Source organism: Marmota monax, unplaced genomic scaffold (genome assembly GCF_021218885.2).
Source record: "Marmota monax isolate L192 unplaced genomic scaffold, Marmota_monax_Labrador192_F-V1.1 WCK01_AAM20220418_F8-fsc00017, whole genome shotgun sequence".
Lineage (NCBI taxonomy): Eukaryota > Metazoa > Chordata > Mammalia > Rodentia > Sciuridae > Marmota > Marmota monax.
This window is the reverse complement of record NW_026695241.1, coordinates 20,822,868-20,835,426: the sequence shown is the minus strand read 5'-3', so window position 1 is coordinate 20,835,426 and position 12,559 is coordinate 20,822,868. Positions and strand designations below refer to the sequence as shown.

Sequence of the window (12,559 nt, the reverse complement as noted above, 5' to 3'; positions counted from 1 at the left end):
CCTGACCTTGAGTGCCAAAAATGCCTAAGCATCTCTCAAAGCACTTATTAGCTGATTGGGAAAACAAGGCAAATGTGTAAAAAGATTGTGCACAGGGCAAGAGAGCTTGCAGGAAGAACCACTTGAGTACCATAGAAGTTCACAGATACGAGAAAGCAGAATAGGCCAGAGGTGAGGAAACAGTGGTATTTAAACTGGAGGTGAAAAACAAATCCTATATATCCTCAGTGGCATAATCAGTGGGTTCTTCCTCACTGTAAGACTACATGTAAAATTTAACATTCTGTGTTAGCAGTTTCTATTCAATTAACCTGCACGTTTTTTTCCCTCTTCTCCATTTCCCTTGTTTGGCAGTCTACTTTTCTATTACAGAAGAGGAGGGGAAAAAAACATTGCTTGTTTTTTCATCCTCCCACATGTGAACCAGTAAGTTAGCATTTACAAGCAAATCTTATATCATAATTTGGCCATCAAACTGTAGCCAGCTCTCCAGATATATACCCTGCTAAGCCTGCAAGTGGAAATAAAGAGATAAGAAAGTAGAAATGTCAAACATTTGGCCTAGGTGAATTTGACCTGCACCTTGACAATGATTTTGATTATTTTTGCTTTCTATGCTGAATGAATTTACTACCCATCAAAGTCTCAAAGACTCTTAATTTTTTTTTTTTTTTTTTTGGTTAATCTTCAGATGTTGTTTTAAAAGAAGTTAATTTAACAGGAATTAGCATTTATATTCTACTTTGTCTGTATAATTTTGATAAAGATTAGGACAAGTGGACTGGAGCTGTAGCTCAGTGGCAGAGCGCTTGCCTGGCATGTGTGAGGCACTGGGTTCAAGCCTCAGCACCAGATATAAATAAACAAAGGCATTCTGTCCCTCTACAACTACCAAAAAAGAAAAAAAAAAAAAAAGAAAAGATTAGGATAAAATATAATTACTGACAGTGTACCTGGAAGTTCTAATTATTCTAATACTTTTTAATAAAGTATGTATAGTAGATAGCACTATCAGGATATGCCAGAGTAACAAAGGTTAGTTTTGATTTTTCTTAATTTTTAAAATATTTCCTTCCTCCTATCCCCCGCCCCCACCCTTGTTCTTGTCTTCTCCGTGTTAAATGTTAACCTCCTTATGACATGGAATGATGATTTTTGAATTTTCATTAGGTACATCTTATCGATAAAGCACTGAAACAGTTACTATTACAGCTAATTTTTACTTACATAAAACAAGAGTTCTTTTAAAAGATTAGCTAGGACAGTTTTAAAAATTCACAGCAGCTCAGATGTATATCAGTTCTGGCTTGGCAGACATTGACCCAGGGCTGTGCAGTGTTTTATTACCCTCAGCTACAGAAGGACACATACTTATAGCACCACTTTTGTAGCAGATATTTTTATAACTCTACAAAATGATTAGACTGACGTAGAGCAATTCTCTAAATTCATAGGCATTAAAATATTCTGGCAGCTGTCTCCTTTTTGCCTTTAAGTTGAGACATCATGATGAGATAAGACTGTACCAGGCTTGATCTGTACATGAATGAGGTTAGGCATAGTATTCTCACATTATTGACAAGGGTCTTTGTCACTATAAATAGGACAAATCTTGGGGGAAGGGCTCCTATTGTAGTAATTCCAATTCAATTCCGGTAATATTCTTGTTTGTCAGAAACCTCTACTTCAAAACACATTCTATGCAATTAAATAAGAAGGAAATTATGGTGTAAGAAATGTTTTTGAATTCTAATTGAAATAATGTAGCTTGCACTCAAAAACATATAATCTCCTTAGGAGTTCAGGGTATTGATTAGGGTTAAGAGAGTGTTAAAGAAAACCTGGATGGAAGAAATCTGCTGGTAAATTAGTATCAGGGTACAGTGGTATGGGACACAGACTTCTGTTCTCAAATATGCTCCTGGCAATCTCTGGATTTAAGGTCATAGTCCTGGGGGTGGGGGGGGACCCAGAGTCCAGGAAGATCTCATATTTTCATCTCAACTGCTCTCTGACTTCTCTTTCCCTAAGTACTCTGTGCCTGCTTCCAAGTGTCTCAATTTCTTTTAACTGGGAACAACTTATAATTGAAATACTCTCCTTGTCTTAGTTTGTTTTCTGTTGCTATAACAGAATATCTGAGACTGGATAATTTATAATAGAAAGAAGTTTATTTCGTTCACAGTTCTGGAGGTTGAATGTCCAAAATTTAGCAGCTCTATTTGGTGAGAACCTAATGCTGCATCATTATATGATAGAAAAGTGGAAGGGCAAGTGGGTAAATGTGAAAGAGACAAAACATTAGGGGCATAACAACCCATTCTGGCAAGAATGAACCGTTGGTTTCCACAAGACATTAAGCCCTCTTACTAGTGATTGAACCCAGGGTGCTTTACTGCTGAGCTGCACCTTAAGTTGTTTAAAGCTTGTTAAATTGTTGGGGCCGTCCTCCAATTTGCAGTCTTCTACCTCACCCTCCTAGGTCATTGGTATTACAGGTGTGCACCACCAGGCCCATTTCCAATCCCACCTCCTACAGGTCACATTTCCTAACACCAAACTTTTACAATGGCAATCAAATTTCAGCATGAGTTTTGGAGGGGACAAACCATATTAAAGTCATAGCAGTCCCCTCATTGGGAAATATGAGACCTTAAATAAACAGCAAGTGATCATTGGTATAAACCTTTTGGAAAACCGTTAGTATTTTGTAAGGTTATTCATATACTATCCCTTGTGACTAGGTAATTGCCAGTGCTAGAATAATATACCCTGGAAATAGAAATGCATTCATTTGTATATCAAAAGATATATACAAAAAAATTCAGAAAGGCACTACTGGTAATGACACAAACCTAGAAACAACTCATCAGCATTATAACAAGTAAACAATATATTATACAAGAATATAATAGAATACTTACAGCCTCAAAAACAAACTGTTACTACATGCTACAACAGGAATGAGCCTCAGAAACATGGCGTTGAGTAAATTAAGGCAGACACAAAACAGCACATATAATAGTACAGTTTCATTTATATCAAGTTCAAAACTAAACAAATCTAATCTATGGTAGTATAAGTCAAACTAAAGGTTGCATTGGGGTTATGGTGATAGCTGGGAGGGATCATGAGAAGGGAGGCTTCTGGGGTGCTAGTAGTGGTTCCTTCTATACTTAAATGTGATTATTACATGAGTAACATTTATGATTCGTACATTTTTGCATATGTATGTTATACTTTTAAAAACTTAAAAAAAAAACTGTGGAGAAAGAAAGGAGGATCACATGTTTGAGGCCAGCCTTAGTACTTTAGCCAGACCCTGTTGCAAAATTTTAAGATTCTAAAAAAGGGCTGGAAATGTAGTTCAGTGGCAGAGTGTTCAATCCCCAGTACCATTCAGTACCATCAAAAAAAAAAAAAAAAAAAAAAATTTTAACGAATAATGGCTAAGATAAAAATTGAAACAAATTCACTCTGAAGTCTCCTGGCGAATCTGTCCTTACATTGAAATGATAGCCTTTCTTGTCTGTCTGGTTTGAGACGAGAAGATCATGAAAGAAGGGTGTTGAGTATCAAGTTTTCCAAACATGAAAAGAGAATCTTGAGAAGTAACCAATTCCCAAATTTCAAAATATATCTTGAGCAGGCCTAATATAATGGAATAAGAATAATAGAATTTTTTTTCTTGGGTGTTTTGTCATCAAAAGCTGTGAAATGTATACAACTTTTTGTTCCTAGATTTGTTTGAACACAAATATTCCCAATATTAAAATTTTGTCCCCAGGGCATCCTGAAAGTGACACGTCACTGAAATAGCAAGAAGGTGGTGATGAATGTGGTTCAGTAGATGGCAGTATTCCCTTTGAAGTTTTTAGTTAAAATGTGGGTACATGGGTCAGTGACTCTTAGTAACTTTTTTTTTTTTTAAGTAGAAGTAAAAAAGGGTCACATACGAGGGTAAGTGGACTAGAAAGAATATTTTATGTTTGTGTGTTTGTTGTTTTATGTATTACAATTTTGAATGAATCAACAAGATTTAAAGTCCACAAATCTATAGAACACATTTTTCCATGTAAAATCCTAGAATGGTAGGTAGCCTCTAAGAAATTCGTTTAATGTGGTATTGCTTCAAGGGGTTGGTTGTTAGTGGATAGAATATTTAGGACAGATATGGGCACTCTTTTATTCTTTCTGTTTTTTTTTTTTTTTTTTTTTTTATCCAGTTTGGTATTTAGGAATATGTATATATCAAGATTGAGATTGTGAATAACTGCTATGGACAAAGATGTCAGTGAGATTTATTGATAAGAAGATTAGGAATCAGTTGAGCAGAAATTAAAAGAAAAATTAAAGTTGACTGTTTTTACTTTAAAAAAATTTGTTTTAGTTGTAGGTGGACACAATATCTTTTATTTATTTATTTATTTATTTATTTATTTTTGTATGATGCCAAGGATTGAACCCAGTGCCTCACACATGCTAGGCAAGCGCTCTACCACTGAGCTTACAACCATAGGTCTTTACTGTGTATTTTATTTATTTATTTTTATGTTGTGCTGAGGATTGAACCCAAGGACTCACTCGTGCTAGGTGAGTGCTCTACCACTGAATCACAATCCCAGCCCACTGTATATTTTAATACAAACAAAATACTATTTAATAGTCTCTTTTTAATATTGAAATTTTCTTAAAATGGTAGGATTGGCTAAGAGCTCTGGGGTTTAAGAAATCTGGGGGTAGTGGGAAAATCTGGCATATAGGGATTTTCAGTTATAAGGAATTTGACATAGATTAGAATAATATGCCATAGAAGAGAAGATTTACCAAACAGTCTAAAGACATGCCTTTCTTGCAGAATAGGAGACCAATTAACAATTTAGTTGGAGTCAGAAGAACTACATTCAAATCTTTGCTCCTTGTTAGCTAGTGACCTTGGTCAAGTCACTTAACCTGCTTAAGTTTTCTTTTTCTTTGGAGTATAGGTAGTAAATAATAACTGCTGTAGCCAAGCGCAGTGACACACACCTAAAATCCCAGTTACTCCAGAGGCTGAGGCAGGAGGATCACAAGTTCAAAGCTAGCAATTTAGCAAGACCTTGTCTCAAATAAATAAAAAGAGGGTGGAATCCCCGGGGCTCTGCCGGGGATGTAGCTCAGTGGTTAAGCACCTCTTGGTTCCATCCCCAGTACCAAAAAATAAAAAGGGTTAGGGATTTAGCTTATTGGTAGAGCACTAACTAACATGTACCTAATAGTACTGGGTTCAATTCCCAGTACTGGGAAAAGAAAAAAAAAAAAAAAAACTGCTTTGCCTCCCTCATATATTGTTGATGTATAAAATAGATGCATTGGTTTTAAGGGTGCTGTGTTGATGATGGATTCTACATATGGGTTCTTCTTTGTTTTTGTACTGTTCAATTATCTTGTTTCCTCCAGTTTTCTGCCTTTAGCTATCAGGTGCCTACTGTCAAACACTGATTATCGTAGCTTCAGCAGCCATCATTAGTATATACTAGTGGACACTGCTTTAGGTGCATGGTCTCTAAAACCTCACAGCTGCTCTGTGAGTAATTTGAACCTTTGACTCTAGTTTACATTTGACAAAGATCTGGAGGAGTCACAGAGCTGTGAATCAAATCTAAACCATCTGACTCCACAGCCACTGCTTTCAGTGTATGATGCTCTGCCTGTCGTTGATGTACTTGAGTTTTGACTTTTCTCTATCTAGTAATTTAGAAGCTAGGACCATATAGTATTTTATGTATTGGATATTTATAGATATTGGTCTTCGAAGGAAAAATTGAGTATGATTTGGAATTATTATTAATGGAATCCTGATACATGCAATTACAATTTAGGAGTGGGGGAAGTTGATGCTTCTGACTTTTCTGTTTTGTCTTTAGCCAGAGCACAGGCAGATTATTTCTTGAAAATTCACTCAAGGAGAGAAATAAAGAGTAATGTTATAAAATCTAGTGAGTGTTAATGTCTGGTTTAGATATATATCATGATTTTGTTCACAGATATACCTTTCTATTATATTTTATTTACTTTTTGAACTGGTTTTCCTTTTTCTTTCTTTGTGTGTGCATGTGTTTTAGAGTGTTTTCTCCTTATTGTAATTATAAGTACATATGAACATTTCCATTTATAGCTATGTTACCTTTCAATAGTTCAAAAATATTGTTTTTAATGGAAAAGGATTTTTCAAAAGTTTAAACCCATAAATATTATTTATTCATATTTTAAACCTATAAATGTTACTTATTCATGTTTTGGTCACCTTCTGATTTACTCTGTAAATTATCATTAATTATTTTTTAAACAGTTGTAAAGGGAAGTTACCATATAACCGATATTTAGTTTGCCCAACAATTAGTGTGGTATATTTTTTACAATTAATTAACCAGGAAAGTCCATATTTAATTCCGATTTCCTTAGTTTTCTCCCTGATGTCTTCTTTAGTTCTCAATCTTATCCAAATTTCTATATTACAGTTAGTGGTGGTGTCTCCTTAGGCTTCTCTAGACTATGACAGTTTATAAGATTTAATTTATTTTTTTGAGACCTGGACAGTTGTAAGGAGTACTGGTTGGGTATGTTGTAGAATGTCCCTCAGTTGGAGTTTGGTGTTTTATTGTGTTTATGGTTTTCCTTTCACTGCATGCACCAGCCCATATGGAAAGGGTGCTCTTAATCGTAGTGAGCTCTGTGAGGAAGCCAGATTAGGATTTGAAAATATTGGATGTATAGAGAGCGCCGAAGATTAGCATTGACAGCCTTTGTTGGCATTGAAACATTGGCTATATATTCTTTACATTTTTAATTTTTTTTTCATAAGAAGCCAGTTTTAATTCTGATTGAGAGCAAGAGTCTAGGTGATATGATCTACTCATGTCCCTAGAATAATCTCTTTTCTAATTGTACCTGTTGGGGCAGTTAGGATGGATTTTAATGTTACTCGTAGGAGCTTTATTTAATCTGTATTGACCTTTTAACTAGTAATGGGCAATTTTGGGTGAAATGTTAACTGATTAGAATTGTAGAAATTATACACAAAGCTGTTTTGTCACTATAGCCTAGAGCAGTGTAGGATTAAAACAGGATCTGGTTTAGTTACTATTCTAAGATGAATTCTTAAGAACTATTCTTTTAGTAGTTTTGGTTTGTATTCCAGTCTGGTGTTGGGTTTAACTCTGCTAAGAATTATTGTCTTTTAAGTCACTGAGGTCCTCAATTCTACTCCATTAAGGGCCACTTTTCTGCCAATCAAAAAACAGAATCTTGGAGATTGATTTTTGTTACACTGGCTAGCAATGGCTGCCTGGTGACAACATTTCCAACTCTTTTATGTAAACAGAAAGCAATCAAATAAGTACTAATCCAAGGATTATGTGGACCCAAATCTGGTGACCAGAAGAATCTCTGCAGTGTATGACCCTGGCTCTTTGCCTCCTAGTGCCAAAAGCTTCTTCCTGGAAAGCTTGCTTGCTGCTTGTGCTGCCTGTTAGATTTCAGTACGCCAAACTCAAAACGCTCCTGCAGCTCCTGAATGGAATTCAAAAAGACACTTACATTTCCATAAATAAATTAAGAATTCAGTGGTTTCTTCGGGCTAATCAGGGCAGGCTGATAAACCTTGCTAGCTGTTTAATAAATGAATTGTGACTGATTACCTATTAATATGGACGCCTCAGGAATTCACCCTGGGGGAAGCAGAGCAGTGAAATAGAGAGGGGCATGGCCCCTTGGGAAATCAGGGCTTCATGTTTGCAGCTTAAATATCTCTGTGAAGTATCAATAAGGAGGTAATTGAATTTTGAACACAAACATGAGCGCCGGATGGATGAAAGGGGGAGGGGGATCAGACCGTCTCTTCTCTGCCCCTTCATTCTCCCCTCCCTTTTTCCTTAGAGACCACTCTAGTAAAGATAGATGCTAAATCCATTAAATAAAGATTAGACTCTGTCGTAGTAGAAAATGGCAGCTTAGCTAGATCCCTGGGCAAATTGGAGCCTTTTGCAATACAGAAAATTAAAATATACATTTTTAACAAGGGTGCTATCTTGCTAGCGATAATGCCATGTTAGCTTGTGGGGTTCGCTCCTCCTTCAGATTGGCTTTTGTTTGGACAGATCACTTTCTCTTGTATTAATGCCAATCTTTTCTGTATTCCTGGAGCAGAAGGGGCTGGGTTTATTTATTTATTTTTTAAAGCTCCTGTTGACGCCTTTTCTCTAGCATCCTGCTTGCTTGTAATCAGAGGAGTGGGAAGGAGATTAGTGTCCCATGAATTGACGGTAGATAAATGTTCCCTCCCTTTAACTGGTGGGTCCAGAAGAGCCCAATCACCTGTATTTTCAGGGATGATTGGAGACTGTACAGCTGAGCAAGAAAAGGGCTAACAGACTGAAATAAACATTGCTGTTTAGGGTATAATTTTACTTGGCTTTATTTCTGCTAGATAAGGTTATTGATTTGCTTTGTTCTTCTGTTTTAAGCCAGATAATGTCATATTAATGTGTGAAAAGAATTGGCATCATTTAGTTACAGATCATAATATTTACTCCCTGTTTAGCAATAAGAAAAAACAAACATTAACATTAAATACTTCTGTTACCTTTATGTGAACACCCAGATTTGGCTTTTTGGACTGACCCTCGTTTATATGTCTGTCTAGTTCTAATAACCCTTTTCCAAGGCTTTAGTTGGTCAGCCTATCAACAAGTATTGATTGAACATCTGTTAGGTGCCATGGTCAATGGTGAAAAAAGTCTGTCTTGTGCATCTTCAGATACTTCAAACAACAACAACAACAAACAAAGCTAATCATGTCATACTCCTGTTAATAAAGTTCTTTGGTTGCTTGGGACCTACAAGATAAAATGTAAATTCCTCTGGCCTTCACAGAAGGGTTTCCTAGCATTGGCCTAGTCTTTCTCTCTGGTTGCATCTGGAAAACTTCTGTTTATCTTTCAGGCCATTTCAAATGAGATCTTGTCATCATACAGTGTGGGTTCCTACATCTGAGGCTTTGAGGATTTACCATGAAAAAGAAAATGTACAACTTCTTGGTCTCAGTAATCAAGGACTTCGTGCATCATTTGCCAGATGGTATTGCAGATGTTCTCAGCTCTTTGTTTTGACTTCAGAGATATCTTGATGATCAAGTTTTTAATGATTTGTCCTTATGACATTCTCTTTATAATTGGAGTTTGTTTTATAGTGATGGAAGAAATCTGTCTGGTTAAGACAAGAAGTGTTTGCTCTTCCCACCATTACCAGTGTCTTAAGTTATCTTCAGAGAGAGGAAGTGGACTTACTTATAACTTATTATCACAGTGCACAAATGGCACTTAATAGTTTTGAATGCTATTTCTCAGAGCCAGATTGCCCAGAATTTCAGAATTTTCTAGGCCTTCTTATCAAAGTTATATAGATGTTTCATCCAGATGGTTAGTTTTCCTACCAGGTTTCTCTACCCTCTGCTTCCAGCCATTTCACTAGGCCTTGGAGCTCCTTCCAACCTTATCAACAACATAGTATTGCTGGGGCCTGAGGAGTTTCATTGAAAGCCTCTATATTCCTAGTGGTTGGATCTCAGCTATTGTAAATTACATGTTAAGCCTTATTTAACATGAATGACTTAATGCAAGTAAAATATATTTTCTTGTTTTTATCAATAAATTTCAGCATAGATTGTATGTTTTCATTTAAGTATAAGAAAAAATTTGTACTATAAATTCTCAGGTTAAATAAAATCTCAAATTATCCTTAAAATTTTTAAGTAAAATAAAGAATATCATTAACTTTATCCCTTTAAGAGAAGACTCTCCTAGTAACTTCTTTGCCTAAAGCTTTCTAGTGATCTTGGCATAGCTTTCATTAAATAAAATATCTCTTGTCTGCCTTTGTGTATACATAATACAGTGTCATTAGAATTATCGGCAGCATAATCTTCCTATTTAATTGATTCAAGTTTCTATATCTGTTTGTTTGTTTTTTTAATTTTTATTGTTAGTTGTTCAAAACATTACATAGTTCTTGATAGATCATATTTCACATTTTGATTCAAGTGGGTTATGAACTCCCATTTTTACCCCGTATACAGATTGCAGAATCACATCAGTTACACATCCATTGATTTACATATTGCCATACTAGTGTCTGTTGTATTCTGCTGCCTTTCCTATCCTCTACTATCCCCCCTCCCCTCCCCTCCCCTCCCCTCCCCTCTTCTCTCTCTACCCCCTCTACTGTCATTCATTTCTCCCCCTTGTATTATTTTTCCCTTTCCCCTCACTTCCTCTTGTATGTAATTTTGTATAACCCTGAGGGTCTCCTTCCATTTCCATGCAATTTCCCTTCTCTCTCCCTTTCCCTCCCACCTCTCATCCCTGTTTAATGTTAATCTTCTTCTCATGCTCTTCGTCCCTACTCTGTTCTTAGTTACTCTCCTTATATCAAAGAAGACATTTGGCATTTGTTTTTTAGGGATTGGCTAGCTTCACTTAGCATAATCTGCTCTAATGCCATCCATTTCCCTGCAAATTCTATGATTTTGTCATTTTTTAATGCAGAGTAATACTCCATTGTGTATAAATGCCACATTTTTTTTATCCATTCGTCTATTGAAGGGCATCTAGGTTGGTTCCACGTCTTGCTATTGTGAATTGTGTTGCTATGAACATCGATGTAGCAGTGTCCCTGTAGCATGCTCTTTTTAGGTCTTTAGGGAATAGACCGAGAAGGGGAATAGCTGGGTCAAATGGTGGTTCCATTCCCAGCTTTCCAAGAAATCTCCATACTGCTTTCCAAATTGGCTGCACCAATTTGCAGTCCCACCAGCAATGTACAAGTGTACCCTTTTCCCCACATCCTCGCCAGCACTTGTTGTTGTTTGACTTCCTAATGGCTGCCAATCTTACTGGAGTGAGATGGTATCTTAGGGTGGTTTTGATTTGCATTTCTCTGACTGCTACAGATTGTGAGCATTTTTTCATGTACTTGTTGATTGATTGTATGTCCTCCTCTGAGAAGTGTCTATGTTTGTAATGCTCAAGAGTTTGTCTTATTCAGGCAGACTTCATAGCATGGTTCCTTTTTTCCCCACATTTTTTATTGGGGCATTATTGTTGTACATAATGATGGGATTTACTGTTTATATATATATATATATATGTATATATAAACAATATGTTATAATATAACAATATAATTTGGCCAATATCACTCCTCAGCATTTTCCCCCACCCTCCTTACCCCTCCCATCCTCTAGTACCTTTCCTCTGCTGATTTCCCTTTGATTTTCATGAGATCTCTCACCCCCACCTTTCTTTGCTTTTTTTCCTCTCTAGATTCCACATATGAGAGAAAATATATGTGACTCCTAACCTTCTGAGTTTGGTTTGTTTCACTTACCATGAAAGACATAATTTCCTTTTTCTTTATGACTGAATAAAATTCCTTTGTGTATTTGTGCCACATTTTCTTTATCATTCATCTGTTGATGGACACATAGGACAATTCCAAAGTTTACCTATTGTGAATTGTGCTGCTATAAGAATTGGTATGCATGTATCGCTATATTGTGATGATTTTAATTCTTTAGGATAAATACTGAGGAGTGGTATAGCTTGGTGATATGGTGGTCCCAATACCTCGTCTTCTGAGGAACCTCCATACTGATTTTCATAGTGGTTGTATTAATTTCCAGTCCTACCAACAGTGTTAAAGTGTTTCTTTTTCTCCACATCCTCTTCAGCATTTATTATTTGTATTCTTTTTTTTTTTTTAGTTGTAGATGGACACAGTTTTATTTATTTATTTATTTGTTTTTATGTGGTGCTGAGGATTGAACCCACAGCCTCACACCTGCAAGGCAAGTGCTCTACTACTGAGCTATAGCCCCAACCCCTATTGTTTGTATTCTTGATGACTGCTATTCTGACTGATGTGAGAGAAAATCTTTTTTTTTTAATGGATAATGTTTATTTTTTTATTTGTTTATTTTTTATTTTTTTTAAGAGAGAGTGAGAGAGAGAGAATTTTAATATTTATTTTTTAGTTATCGGCGGACACAACATCTTTGTTTGTATGTGGTGCTGAGGATCGAACCCGGGCCGCACGCATGCCAGGCAAGTGCACTACCGCTTGAGCCACATCCCCAGCCCGAGATAAAATCTTATAGCATGTTCTTAACTGGAGGTTACAAGTCTTCTGAAATTATAAACAAAATTTTATATGTGTGCAGAATATCCAAAGCTATTATCAGACTTTTAAAAAGAACTCTGTTATGTATTAAATTGTGTCCCCAAAATGCTGTGCTGATATCTAGTATTACCTCTAGTATTCCAGAATATGAACTTACTTGGTGATAGGGCTTTTACAGAGGTAATCAAACTAAGGTCCTTAGTGTGGGCCCTTAAGTCATGCAGTATGACTTGTATTCTTACATAAATTGAGAACTTGTATACTGAAACAGACATGCATAGAGGGAAACCAGTGTGAAAAGATACAGAGCTATCTGCAAGCCAAGGAAGAAAGCCTAGAGCAG

The 12,559-nt window shown here is 36.1% G+C and overlaps 1 protein-coding gene across 5 annotated transcripts in view; it reads left to right on the top strand.

Moving 5' to 3' along the window:
- The window catches only part of Lin52 (lin-52 DREAM MuvB core complex component), a 104,716-nt gene that overhangs the window by 49,917 nt on the left and 42,240 nt on the right, over nt 1-12,559 (top strand). The window contains exon 6 of one of the 5 annotated variants that reach the window (XM_058577789.1): nt 8,983-9,913. The exons of the other annotated variants lie outside the window; for them this stretch is intronic. Within the exon in view, the coding sequence (XP_058433772.1) occupies nt 8,983-8,996 (14 nt within the window). The 3' untranslated portion in view covers nt 8,997-9,913. Of the gene's footprint in view, nt 1-8,982; nt 9,914-12,559 lie in introns of those variants that run through there. 5 annotated transcript variants of the gene reach the window in all.